This window comes from Cyprinodon variegatus, unplaced genomic scaffold, assembly GCF_000732505.1.
Source record: "Cyprinodon variegatus isolate N-32 unplaced genomic scaffold, C_variegatus-1.0 Scaffold380, whole genome shotgun sequence".
Taxonomy (NCBI): domain Eukaryota; kingdom Metazoa; phylum Chordata; class Actinopteri; order Cyprinodontiformes; family Cyprinodontidae; genus Cyprinodon; species Cyprinodon variegatus.
In genome coordinates, this window is record NW_015150833.1 from 383,175 (window position 1) to 397,431 (window position 14,257).

General features: G+C 35.2%; 2 protein-coding genes across 3 annotated transcripts in view; one reads left to right on the plus strand and one right to left on the minus strand.

Moving 5' to 3' along the window:
- The window catches only part of LOC107092420 (desmoglein-2-like), a 16,744-nt gene extending 3,778 nt beyond the window's left edge, over window positions 1-12,966 (plus strand). The window contains exons 1-14 of one of the 2 annotated variants that reach the window (XM_015386904.1): window positions 3,484-3,780; window positions 5,185-5,307; window positions 5,776-5,931; window positions 6,027-6,168; window positions 6,262-6,425; window positions 6,533-6,667; window positions 6,758-6,943; window positions 7,247-7,527; window positions 7,953-8,095; window positions 8,320-8,541; window positions 8,773-9,006; window positions 9,220-9,341; window positions 9,432-9,758; window positions 11,002-12,966. In XM_015386904.1, coding sequence (XP_015242390.1) covers window positions 3,733-3,780; window positions 5,185-5,307; window positions 5,776-5,931; window positions 6,027-6,168; window positions 6,262-6,425; window positions 6,533-6,667; window positions 6,758-6,943; window positions 7,247-7,527; window positions 7,953-8,095; window positions 8,320-8,541; window positions 8,773-9,006; window positions 9,220-9,341; window positions 9,432-9,758; window positions 11,002-12,000 — 3,282 coding nt within the window. In that variant the 5' untranslated portion in view covers window positions 3,484-3,732 and the 3' untranslated portion in view covers window positions 12,001-12,966. Of the gene's footprint in view, window positions 1-3,483; window positions 3,781-5,184; window positions 5,308-5,775; window positions 5,932-6,026; window positions 6,169-6,261; window positions 6,426-6,532; window positions 6,668-6,757; window positions 6,944-7,246; window positions 7,528-7,952; window positions 8,096-8,319; window positions 8,542-8,772; window positions 9,007-9,219; window positions 9,342-9,431; window positions 9,759-11,001 lie in introns of those variants that run through there. The other variant, XM_015386905.1, reaches the window with a different exon arrangement.
- LOC107092422 (desmocollin-3-like) lies at window positions 1,385-2,944 on the minus strand. The gene is made up of 5 exons (XM_015386906.1): window positions 2,781-2,944; window positions 2,538-2,692; window positions 2,298-2,432; window positions 1,895-2,083; window positions 1,385-1,781 (listed from the first exon to the last, which is right to left on the minus strand). Exons 2-5 carry the CDS (start codon window positions 2,688-2,690, stop codon window positions 1,530-1,532), a joined length of 729 nt encoding a protein of 242 aa, XP_015242392.1. The 5' UTR covers window positions 2,691-2,692; window positions 2,781-2,944; the 3' UTR covers window positions 1,385-1,529.
- Window positions 12,967-14,257: the final 1,291 nt, after the last annotated feature.

The window sequence follows — 14,257 nt, forward strand, 5'->3', positions numbered from 1 at the left end:
ACTCCTGCAGGAGTGGAAAAAGCCCAACCCAACTTCCAGCTCTTTCTTTGACTCCCCTCCTGCAGCCGTCTTTTATTAACAGAACATAACACATGGTTACAAAACAGTACTGTTCTGACAGAACAATTGATCAGTTCATAAGACAGAAGGCTTCACCAACTGAATCACAAGGCAGGGTGGTCTCCTGACTGAATCACAAGACAGTGTGGTCTCCTGACTGAATCACAAGACAGAGTGGAGCATCTCCTTAATTCAATGCTTATATGTACATACATTAATTTTATAATCACAACCTTACAAGATAGTTATCAATTTTAATAAATTCATATGATGTGAATTTCTGAAATTTCCTTTAGGGTTTTGTCTTTCACTGTTAGAATGTACATATGATTAAAATTGTAGATTGTTGCATTCTTTGTAAGTGGGCAAACCTGCAAAATGAGCAAGGGGTCAAATACTTATTTTCTCCGCTGAAACTTAACAATAGTATAGTCAAGAGTACTTCACTATACTATTGTTTACTTTATTGTTTACTAAAGTATACTTTAAGTATAAAATTCAAAAGTAAATTTAAAAATGTCCCAATTTAGTTTGAAGAGGTATTACTTTAGTAATACTTTAAGTACACAAAAAGTACTTTGTTTGGTATACTTTCTAAACTTATACTTAAACTTATACTTAAGTATTCTTAATAGAATTTACTTCAAGTATACTACTTTTTGCTAAGGGTTTTTTTTTGGAAGGAGAGCCAGTTTTGTTTGTTTGGGTTTTTTTTCTCTTTCTTCCCAACCCACACAACTAATGAAAATTGGATAAAAAATAAAAAAATAAAAAAAACAAGCTGCTCAAAAGTTTAAATAGATCTTGGTGTAATATTAAAAAAAAAACTTTATCAACCAGCCATTGTTTTATTGCAGTCAAATACATTTAAAAGTATATTTTAACACCGTTGGAAGACATTCCCAATCTTGAAATGCAGGATGACAACAAATATCCACAGGCCATGATGAAATAGAATAAGCCTCTTTGTTAATTTATTTATTTATTCCTCCTTTTTTATCCTTTCCGTCTTCCTATTTAGCTCTTTGAGAAAGAACTCAAAGCGAGACTTTCTGTTAATTAGAAGCTTCAGTCTAATTGCACATTTAGAAAGTGTTATATTATGTTAGATAAAGGAAAACAAACTATCAACTGTTGGAAATAGTGAATATTGTCCAAAATTCTCCTGTTATTAGTTCTGGAGAAAAGAAATCGACAAACTCACTGCAAATCTTATAAATTGTGAAACAAATGTTTCAGGGATTTATTTGCAAAGCATCAACAAAGAGTTAAGATAATCCAAAAGCTGTGTTNAAACTCACTGCAAATCTTATAAATTGTGAAACAAATGTTTCAGGGATTTATTTGCAAAGCATCAACAAAGAGTTAAGATAATCCAAAAGCTGTGTTTTTGGAGAGTGCTATAGTTCTGTCAACCCACAAAAAGGAAATCCCTTTTAAAAATTAAGGCAATAAAAAGAAAAAGAGGATTACATGTTTCCGTCGCTGCTCTTGGTCTCTGGATCTATAGCTTTGTATGTTCCTATTATTGTGCCATTTGGTAAGTTTTCATCAACTGTGAAAGCAACAGTCGGAGCAAGGAATTCAGGGCCTTCGTCGATGTCAGTGACAGCAACGTTCACTGGGACAGAGAGCCACTGGGCAGTGGTGCCTTTCAGCTCTGCTTCATTCTGGGCCGAAATCATGAGCTCCATATTCTTGGTCTTCTCGTAATCTAAGGGCTAGAAAACAGAGTGGGGCGGAAAAAAATGTAAATGAAGAGATAAAAATTGATGTCCTGTGAATAAGTATCAATCATATTATGCTTAAACAATTCTTGAGTCTAACAACAAACCTTTGTAACATAGAGACGTCCCTCATTTGTCTCAGGATCAGTATCAATCCTGAAATATCCATTTTCATTTCCTTTTGTGATGACAAATTTGGAAACCCAGTTATCTGTGGTATTTAAATCTTTATCGTCCACAGGAATTCTAAGGATAAGATGTTCCTCCTCCTTATTTTCTGGAGTGGTGGCTTTAAACTAAAAAAGACAAACAAAAAAAAAACAATCACAGGGTGTTTTTGAATTAGGGATTAGGCCGGTTCCTGGTGTCCATGTACACCAACATTATTTTTTTATGCGCACACAAATAAAGCCAGCAATTTGTGTCACACAGACTGTCTGATATTTGGCAGCAAACATCCTCTTACACTTTGACATTTAATATTCATTTAGTCCGCTTTTAAGCACTTACAGATGTTTCTCTGAAAGTTGGTGGGTTGTCATTGATGTCGTTCAAGGTGATCGTTGCCGTAGCTGTGTTAGAAAGACCGTTTGGTGCCCCCTTCAAGTCTCTGATCTCTACAGTCACCATATGCTTGTCTTTTGTCTTAAAATACATGTCAGAAATGGAATGAAATTAGAGTTCAATTCAAACTAGGGAGTAACAGCCTTAGGAACAAAATCATTTGTCTTTAGAGATGGCGGTGCTTACCTCTCGGTCCAGTGTGTTGGACACAGTGGTGATGACACCTGTATCTGGGTTGATGGCAAAATGTTCCAGCCCATCTTTGAGTGTGAATTTGATCCTAACATGATCAGTTTTGGGATCATCTTTGTCTGTAGCATTTACTTTCCCCACTACCATATCTATGGGTGAAATTCTTTATTTAGAGGATGTTTACAGGAAATATTTCCATGAATATGACATGACTTTTAAGAGTTTGCTACTACTTACTTGCAGTTTGCTCACCCACAGAGAAATTAAGGCTGCCTTCAAACTCTGGATTATTATCATTAACATCATCCACTATTATTTCAAGGAACAAAGGTTCGTCTCTTTTCTCTTGAGTTATTTTATCCAAAGCATTGATCTTTAGCTATGAACACATAAATGAGAAACCCTTATCAAATATTCCTGACCTTAATGTGAAAAGGAGATATAATACNAAGAAATACCCTAAATCATTTTTGTAGTGTCTAAAGCACAGGCGCACAGTTGGCTTTTACCCTCAGCAGGTCATGTCTAATCCACATGATAACTGATGCTTTTTCTTTATGAAATTGTTTGATAGTTTTATTTTGTAACAAGAGGCTAGTTAGCACTAGTTAAATACTTTAATTGGTTTTAATTGTTGTAATAATTGTTTTGTTTATGTGGCTTTTCCCTGACTAATTCTATTATCCAGTAAAGGTACAGGCTCTGCGAGATTGCTGGATAATTGCAAAGCAACTTTCAAGCATGAGTTTTCTGAGGAAATGCAAATAGGCTAACAATAAGAGAAATGAGGACAGTGTTGCCCTGAAGCGTCGCATGTATGAACGGCCCTGTATCAGACATTAACTCCATAGAGAGTCTAGTCTGCCATAGAGACATGGCAGACTAGACCACACTCAGGTTTTTATTACTACGCAACCTGGATCAGTTTCGACTTTCTATTTTTTTTCTCCCGTCAGTAGAAAGCAGACTGGATATAAAGCTTTACACAACATTCTCACTGTAGTCCCTTTATCGCGAAGAGCTCTATAGAAAGAATAGACACGCCCCGCACTAAAATACAGCTCATTCCTCTTCAACCGGGTCAAAGTCTGAAGCAACCAACAAAAAGCCTACAGCGGATCTAAAACTCAGGCGATCTTACATCAAAACTTGGATAAATCCTTTTTTTTATTATTTCATTCTCGAACTGATGGATCTGCTTAGAGGCAAGCTTTTCCTTCTACTGACGGTCATCACTGTAAGTAACGTCTATCTCATTAAAAAAAGTTATTTACAGGAAAAAACAAGGGGAAGCCGATCGTCCTACAGGTGTGGTCTATAGTCTGACTTTGAGGGGATCTGGATGGAAAGACAGCGCAGTTATCTCAGGAAAAAAAGAAAAACAACTTTATGCGTGTTTAAGATCCTATTTCCCTTAGCAAAAAGTAGTTTATTCAAGTATACTAAAAGTGCACTAATTTCATACTTAAAATCAGGCAGTGCACTTAGAGTTTACTTACTCTAAACTATATTTCACATACTTAACAATAGTATAGTCAAGAGTACTTGACTATACTATTGTTTACTTTATTGTTTACTAATGTATACTTTAAGTATAAAATTGAATGTCCCAATTTAGTTCGAAGAAGTATTACTTTAGTAATACTTCAAGTACACTAAAAGTACATTGTTTGGTATACTTTCTAAACTTATACTTAAGTATTCTTAATAGAATTTACTTCAAGTATACTACTTTGTGCTAAGGGTTGTTTTGGAAGGGGAGCCAGTTTCGTTTGTTTGAGTTTTTTTTCCTCTTTCTTTCTAACCCACACAACTCATGAAAATTCGATAAAAATAAAAAAAAAAAGCTGCTCAAAAGTTTAAATAGATATTGGTGTAGTATTAAAAAAAACCTTTATCAACCAGCCTTTGTTTTATCGCAGTCAAATACATTTAAAAGTATATTTTAACACCGTTGGAAGACATTCCCAACCATGAAATACAGGATGACACCAAATATCCACAGGCCATGATGAAATAGAATAAGCCTCTTTGTTAATTTATTTATTTATTTCTCCTTCTTCATCCTTTCTGACTTCCTATTTAGCTTTTTGAGAAGGAACTCAAAGCGAGACTTTCTGTAAATTAGAAGCTTCTGTCTAATTGCACATTTAGAAAGTGTTATATTATGTTAGATAAAGGAAAACAAACTATCAACTGTTGGAAATAGTGAATATTGTCCAAAAATTTCCTGTTATTAGTTCTTGAGTAATCGACAAACTCACTGCAAATCTTATAAATTATGACACAAATGTTTCGGGGATGTATTTGTAAAACATCAACAAATGGTTAAGATAATCCAAAAGCTGTGTTTTCAGAGGTTAAGTAATGTTAAAGGAATTTTTTACCTTTAAATACTTTTTTGTTGGAATAATCATGATTCTTAATCCCAATTCTTATGTACTGTGGCATACACCCCGCTGGTGGGTTAAAGCAAATCATTACCTCTGAAAGTTGGAATATGTATGCTTGTTTTGAAATTTGATAAGAAATGGCTCTAGAAATAAGACAACACAGGAGCAGCAGCTGGTTGTTTCTGGCTTTGGCATTACTACATGTCTATTTCTTTTGTTTATTCTGTATTTTTTTTTTTCTCCTTAAGCTGGTTCCTGTGACAGTACAAGAACATGGTGGAGTGCTGAGGAGGCAGAAAAGAAATTGGATTCTTGCTCCCAGAAACCTTGATGAGGGACAGGACTACACCACCTACGATTTCGTTGCTAGAGTGTGTATTTCATTGTTTTGTTTCTCTGCAAATGATTACCAAAATGCAAACCTATAAGCCTCACTTAAGAATAGATTTCTATATGTATCAGTTTTTTAAGACTAGTCTGTCCAACTAACATTTAGCCTTTCATCACAAACTCAAGACAATATGGAATCTATTAAATAAAGATAAATGTTCCCATAATAAAACAAGAAAAAAAAAATGTCTTTTTAAGTTTCATTGTATTACAGAATTGTAAATATAATTTTGGTCTTTATCTAGATTTACTCAAAAAATATTCTGGATGACAAAATGCATTTACATTAAGTTATGTGAGACTATTTTGTAATTCAGCCGGAAATTGAAGTTAGACCACTTTCAAGCAGACAAGAATTTTTGAAATAATGTAGGCTATCCTTGATTGTGTAATTAAAGTAGCTAGGTTTCCATGTGGTTCTTGTCTAACTTTATGCATCTGTATTCCAGATTCGCTCAGATAAGGAGACTAACAAAAAGATATTTTACTATTTATCTGGTCCTGGTGCTGACCAAGATCCTGTAGGCAGATTTACTGTTAACCGGGACACTGGCTACATAAAGGTCCATTCTATCCTGGACCGAGAGGAAATTGCACAGTATAATGTAAGAGAAGACTTTTAATTGTTTTTTGTTTTGTTTTTCGTTTTTTGCAAAATTAAGGGGAAGGATTGAAAAGTTTGTTTTGCTTATCTTTTTAGCTTACGGGTTTGGCAAGATACAGTGATGGGACTCTTGCAGAGAAGGATATTGCTCTTCTTATTAAGGTCGTGGACATTAATGACTGCCCTCCAGTCATAAAAGCACAGCAAATTGCACAAGTGAACGAGCACAGCAAACTAGGTATCAAAGATCCTTAAAGCATTTCTGATCTGAATTCGAAAAAAATATGTATTTGCTACAATGGACTAACGATAGTAAATGTATTTTTGGTAGGTACTGTTGTCATGAAAGTCATAGCTACAGATGATGATGACTCGAACACTGAAAACGCCAAGATCTTCTACAGAATAGATGAGCGCAGTAACAGAGATGGGATGTTCACTATCAACTCGCAAACAGGAGAGGTCATGATTGCAAAGACCTCTCTAGATAGAGAGGTGAGTCACTGTGTGGTTTCTATGACATGATGTGTTGTTCCCTAGAAGGCACCAATTCCTATTGGATTTAAAACTCAAATTCATTATTGAAAACCTTTTTCTTTCAGACTCAAGACACATACAAGTTGACCATCATTGCTTCTGACTTGAATGGCAAGGCAGGAGGGAACACAGGAACTGGTGAAATTGAGATTAAACTCACAGACATAAATGACAATATTCCAACTCTGGAAAAAGAAACGGTATATGTCAAAAACAATCATAAAATCATTCTACAAAGTAATGTATGGATAATATATGTTCATTATTTTCTTTTGGCCTATTTTCACCAGTATGAGGGAAAAATTGAGGAGAACACGGTTGGGGTTGAAGTTCTAAGGATACAAGCAGTCGACCTGGATCTGATCAATACAACCAACTGGTTCGCGATGTATGAAATCGTTTCAGGAAACGAAGCTGGTTATTTTCAAATCACAACTGATAAAAAGACCAACGAGGGAGTCATAACAGTTACTAAGGTCTGTTTGAATAAAAAAAGTTAAAAAGTAGGTGTGTTATACCCAGCTCACAATACAAGAGAACACATAATACCAGGATTATTAGAATTAGAAATTTTCTCAACATTTACTTAAAAAATTGTCCCTTTTTGTCTTTTATTCTTGCATCAGATAAAAATAGACTGTGTTTTGAATAATCTAATTGGTGTGGAATATTCTATGTTTATGTGATAAGTCAATTAATATGTTTTTCCAATCAGAGATGGTATAGTATTAGTGTTGAAAGCCTTTGTCTCCTGCTGATCACTTGCTTATAACCTATAGGCTCTGGACTATGAGGAAATAAAGACGGTAAATCTTGGAGTGAAGGTTAAAAATGAAGCAGAGTACAACTATGGCAGCAGCATGATAATAACTGGAGCTTCCACATCAAAGCCATATCCCATCAAAATAGATGTCATCAATCAGAAAGAGGCGCCAAAGTTCCAGCCCAATGTGAAAGTTGTAACCATCTCTGAGGAAAAGAATTCCATCTCCCTCAGCAAGGTCATAGCAACATATACTGCTACAGATAGTGACACTCTGAAGACTGCAACTAATGTGAGGTAATGTCTCTTACTTAGAAGAAAATCTTGTTCTGCTGTCATTCTAAAATAAACCTTGGTGTTTGTTCATGCAAAAGCAATATTTAAATCGGATTTTGTTTTCAAACTAGTTTCACAAAATTCTGATTTTAAAGTTCTGAAGTTTAGTGCTTATCCTACTACAGCTCAATTAGATTTTATTAGACTAGAATAAATTAATAGAGCATAGATATAGTATTTATTCTGTTTTTAAATTATTATATAAAAAAACATCTATTTGTTGTCATTCTGAATCTAAAAGCATGTGGTTTGATTGAATGAATGTGAATGTGTTTATACCCATTTCGACTAGAAATGACTAGAATTCTTTGGGTCTTGTAAAGTGAGGAATTTCTACTTTATAGATATATGAAATTAAACTGAATTTTTTTCTCTTTTACTTTCAGGTATGCAAAGCTGTTTGACAAAGACAACTGGATAAGTATTGATGAAAAAACAGCCGAAATCAAGTTAAATAAATTTCCTGATCGAGAGTCGAAGTTTTTGGTCAATGGAACATACTACGCCAAAATTATTTGCATCACCAATGGTAAATTACCTAAGAATTGATTAAATTCATAACTTTAATAACCATGTTGACAGTTTATTATGCTGAAATGTTATGGTATGTTTTATTAGAAAAGGGCCTATTTTGAATCTTCCTGATTCCATCCTATATAGAAGTATTATAAGTAGTAATTCTATTAGTATTACATAAATAAAACTAAACAAACTAGGTCAAACCAACATATCTCTGTTTTAACTGGTTTTCAGAGGTCCCTTCAAAAACTGCCACAGGAACCATTGCCATTCAGGTGGATGACTTTAACGACCACTGTCCAACGCTGACCTCCACGACCCAAACAATGTGCTTCGGTGATAGTGTCATTTACGTCACAGCAGAGGACAAAGATATGTTCCCCAACTCAGCACCATTTGAGTTTATTGTAAAGCAAGAGGACAGCAATGAGAATTGGTTCGTGGAACCTTATAATGGTAGGTGTTTTTCCTTGCAGATTTCTGGTGAAAGGTCTCTTGAATTTTTAGCTTCAGGTTGAGTTTATTTAGAAATAATTCAGATATCGTAAAACTAAAGCTTGTTTTTCTTACAGTTATTTTCACAAATCCTACATCTGCAGATTGTTCTAGCTTAACTGAGTCAGAATCAAAAGTAGCTTACTTTCATATTGGGTTGTAAATCTTACATTGAGATGTCATCTTTCTTAGCAACCACCGTCCTCCTTCGAGACAAAGGAAGCCTGTGGCCAGGGACCTACAAAGTATCCCTGGAGATCAAGGACCAGCAGGGGAAGTCCTGCGATGAAGTCCAAATTGTTGACCTAACTGTGTGCGCATGTAAAGAAAACACCAAGACCTGCTCGTTACGCTCCAAAGGGAGTTCAAGCAGTTTTGGAGCTGGGGGTATCTTGCTCATGCTGCTCGGACTGTTGCTCCTTCTGTGTAAGTAAAGAAAGTGTTTTCAGGTTGGAAATACTGATAAGAATCATTACATTTCCAAGTAGTTTAACAGAACAAGTTGTTGCATGTATAAAAAAAGACGTTGCACAACTATGACTTAATCATCTAGATGTGTTAATAATGATGCGTTGAAGATAGGAACTGTTAACTTGCCCTGGCTGCTATTTAAAACAAAGTTGTGGATTTATTTTCCAGTGATTCCCCTTCTTCTGCTCGCCTGTCTCTGTGGAAGTGCTGCAAGAGATTTTAAGGCTATTCCTTTTGATGCAAAAGAAAATCTCATCTCATATCACACTGAGGGACAAGGAGAAGACAAGGTGCAATGAGATTTCACACAGTAGAATTTTATTTTCTTGCAATAAATTCTTTGTCCCTTACAGAACTTATAATTGCCTTCTAACCCACAGGAAGTTTCTCATCTCCAAGTCCCTGTGTCTGTTGATAGTGATACAATAAATAAGAAGGACATCGACTTCTATGCCAGAAAGGGATACTTTGATCATTTGGTCAACTCAGAGGCTGCATTTGGTGGAAGAGGAGGCGGAACTATGACAGCAGAGGACATGCACATGTACAGCAAATACAACTACAATTATTCCACAGGCCAGAATCTGAAGGATTTTATGGGCACAACGTCAATGGCAGGACAAGACATGAGCATGTCTCAGTACAGATCTACAGCCTTTGATGGGATGGCTTTGCCAGGCTATTATCTGCAGGCATACTATTTCGATGTAAGTTTCATTACAGTATACCTAGTCGAATCGCCTGATTTTGAAAGATTCCGTAGGGTGCTAAATTGCACGTGCAATATGTTTTTGGTTTTTTTACACATGCCATTAGTGGGTTTGTTGTGGTTGATTTATGAGGATTTCTGCACAAATGTTGAGACTTGCAAACCGTTTTTTTTCACCACAGTAAAATTAATAGATTTGTGTGCCACGGGCAGTTTGAGAATCGCTGTAAAAGAAAGATGATCATAATACTTAATATGATTTTTAGTGCGCCTTACGTAGGAAGCCTATGTAGTATGAATAAAATAATTAAAAAAAATGAAATAAACTAAATGATGAAAAAAAACTTAAGGTTAAATCTATTCAAGAAAAAGATGTGAAACATGAGAGGGTCTGTGTCTGCTACCAGATTGAAGACATATTATATTATAAAAAGCAAGAATTATCTCCACCGGCTTCTTTCAGTAGCAAATTGACTTGATATACTATACTATATATATACTATATGAAACAAGGTAGGCCCAGAATAATTTTAAAACACATTACTGTGCTCTGTGTGGAGTCTGTTAAATAACATAGAGGGAGAAAAAAACAACTTATGCCATGAGTAACGGATAACATTTTAAGGTAAGGTCCCTTTGTGATGGCTTTTAATAGTGCATTTTTCGACAGGGTCTTTTATAAACATGACAAAATATTTAGCTTTTTTGGGTGGAAGCAAATTTCTTATAAGAGAAATCAACTGAATTTTCTTTATAACATACTTTTTTTATCCATATTGTTATATATATCGCTATTAAGGTAGCACCTTTAAAAACCCACTTGAAGTTAATGAATTGCTTACTTTATGCCCTAATCTTTTTTGGAGCATTTATTACTTTCCTTAGAACAGCTTTAATGTCTAGACTTGACAAGAATGTTTAAAGATACATAATTAGAAAATGGTATTCAAATTATCTTGCTATATCTCCAACTTAAAGGAGAAGAAAACTCTATATAATATGTAACATTGGACAGTTGAGCATAGGAAAAAGAAGTGATCAAGACATATATTAGAAAAAAACTCATTGGTTTTGTGACTCCTATACTTTAGGCTTTATTGGGCCTGTTTTAAAGACTAAAGATGGGATAAATATGTAAATAATTTCATTTTCACCCCTAGTTTTCCTCGTTGCATACTGGGAAACTGCATTTTTCTCTTCTGTGTACATGATCTAATTTACTTTTTTTTTTTTATTTGCAGAAATTAAATCAATCTTCACAGCAACAACAGGAGAAGGATTCTGAGATGATCTACAACTATGAGGGCCAAGAATCACTGGCAGGTTCTGTAGGTTGCTGCAGCCTTCTTGAAAATGAGAATGACCTTGCTTTCCTTGATGACCTCGGGCCAAAATTTAAAACTCTGGCTGAAATCTGCCAGGGAACAACGCTGGAGAGCAGTTATGTGGATATTGGAGTTTCTAATCTTTCGAAGCAAACAGTATCTACAGCCAGGCCCTCCACTTCAACCCACACACATGTCCATACTCATACCGATACATTTAGAGATAGAGACCACATGAATGTCAGCAACCTCAACGTGTCTAATGAAGCTTCTGGATCCTCCGTTATCATCGAAGAGGAAAAAGTTACTAAGAGCTCCCAGCGTTCTGCAACTCTTTCCAATGTCCAGGAGAAAGTTGTCATCCCTAACCAAACACTACTCATACAGCAGCCTCCCATGTACTATGCAGCTACCCCCATGTATGTGGTTGAGTCCAAACCCCAAATGGTGCTTGTGTCAGGAGGAACACAACAGCTGGTTGGTCAGGTGGGTCAAGCTGGGCTCAGTCAAGGGTTAATACAAGTTGGAGGCATCCAAGGTTCTCAGGGTATGATGGTTGTTGAAGGGCAGGTGGGAATGAACGGGGCATCTGGACAGGTAGCACAGGGGCTCTCGCAGGGAATCACTGAATCCAGTCAAGTGTTGTTTGTTGAGAATGGGTCTGCAGGTCAGAAGCACAGTACACATTACATGCAGAGTTCTGGTCAAGTACCGCAGAGGTTTTCAGAAGTGGGCTTTGATGTGGGAGGTAAAGAAGTTCATTTGAAGTCGTTTTCAGCAGGCTCACGGGGCTCTGCAGGCTCAAAGGAGGACTTCGCAACAACAACCACACCCAGGTTTCAAGGTGGGCAGAGGGTTGTTGTGCAGCGTAAAAAAGTCTCAGTAACTGAGAGGAATGTCGAGTCAAGCACATAAAGAATCCCTTGTTTTGCCTATGCACTGAGATCACACATGTAATGACATGTACGTGTGTGCATATATTCTTTTTCTGTGAGATGCACTACAACAGAATTAGATTTCCTGTATAATAAAAGACTTTCAACTTTACTTTGAGGTAACTGATCACACTTCTTTATCAGTCCCTCAGATTTATGACCAGTTCCATGGAACTTCCATGGAAGCATCAGCCAAATTCCTTGATGTGTGATTTTTTTTACTGCTATGTAAAAGAAAAAAGCTCACATTTAAAGGGAGAATTACATAGGTTTTTGTTTATCCTGAAAACATTCTCCATATTAACTGCAATATAAAGGTGATTTAAATAGTGCTTACAAAAAGCATCTGTATCCTATCCATATTCACTATTTTAACAGTATTTCTCTATCACCATTTTGTATTTTGCAAGCATTTGTACACTCAAAGTAAATGCCAAATTGTTTTTCCCCCAAGGAGTTGTGATTTTATGGATTTTTAATCAATTTAGGTAGTGTATATGGTGTTTTTTTCTGTCAGTTTTTTTTATGTAACCACGTAATTTGCATTTCTTAGAATAATCAAGGGCTATACTGCAAAATACTTCAAGGGTTTGTCAGGGGGGGATTTTTTTTTATTGCTGTTTTTGCTTGTTTTTTTATCTGTTGTGTTTGTGGAATGTAGCATTGCAACTAAATTGGGTTAAAAAAGGAAAATGTGTTTATTTTTATTTGCAAGTAGTATCACCTTAAAATCAAACAGTAAAACCTAAATATTTGTTTAAAATTATTATAAACATTTTACCATGCTACGAAAGTAGTTGTACATATGGCATATTTGATTTAAGATTGTACATTTTAATCCTAAACCTAAAATTTACTTTCCTATTTTATACTATGTATGTATTTAGATCCTATCATAAAGAATTTTTAAAATTAAAGAAGTTTGGTTTCAATAAAAATGTTTTTGTCAAACAAGGTTTTTCTCTCTTTTGTGATTATGATTCTGACATATTGATTAGGTAAGCAACAGAGAGATTATGCATTACATACAGATCATCTTGTCCAACTTTTTACACTTTAAACTTTCTTCATTCTTTTGCTTTAAAAAACTTTTGCATATTCAATTAATATAAACTAAAACTTAATTTAAACCATGTGCATGTCATTCAAGTGTCGGACAAAGATCATATATCAGTACAACACTTTTTTTTGTTTTTAGAGAAATATACACCCAGACTACAGACAGTAACTGGTTAAATCCTAGTCCACTGAGCAAGGTTCACATTTCACATTCATCCAAATCTACAGTAGCATTCCTTTGTAGAACAATTGCTTGCCTTGTGAGAGCTCACACAAAAAGGTTTCAGTTTAGGTTACACTTAAAGAGGAGGATGCCTAAAACCAGCTCAGGATTTGTTTTGAATCTTAAAAAAAACACTTTTATCCTTTTTCTCACCAGATATGCTTTATTTTGTCTGTTTTTTGTCTATACAGAAGAAAAGTGTTTTTATTTTTCATTCCCTGAAAAGTTCTCTTTAACAATAGATGTATTTGGAATTTGATGGACGATTTCATTAAAGTTGCCCAAACTTATTGAGTGAAAGTGATACATTATCAATATTTTAAATTTTAAAAAAGAGTAATATGTAAAACTTGAATTAAAAATCCTGTCTGATTGTTTTCAGTATTCACGCAATTCATAATTTATTAAGGCTGCCGGTTTGTAATTTAATCTGACTTTTTGTGTGAATGCTTGGTAGAGAATATTAGTGGACAAACAGTAATATGAAGCCCAAGGAACACAGCAGACAGCTAAAAGAGTATATTGAGGAGAAGATGAAAGCTGGGTGATGCTTCTTTAGAAACAGCTTCTTCCCCACTGCCATCAGACAACTGATATCAAAATGATGTTATCCAAATTAATTTATATATGTATATATATATACATACTGTATATATAGGTCTTCCTGGATGCGCGAGTGGCAACAGCATTTACTTTTATTGTTTTTCATGTAACTAGAAGAAGCTCAAATCTAACCTAAATCTTCTAACAACTACTCTTTATGCTGAGCCACAATTTACCCTTATGCATATGAGGTAGTCTCTATCTTTCTGTCAGAGCATGATTTTACGCCATGGCTACAGAAAACTGGGATTCGGTTTCACTGTTAAAATGTACATTGTGTGATCTGTTCTGGCTTGGTGTTTTAAACATTAACAGGATTGGTTTCTGCCAGTACTTCCTCACTAAGAAACTA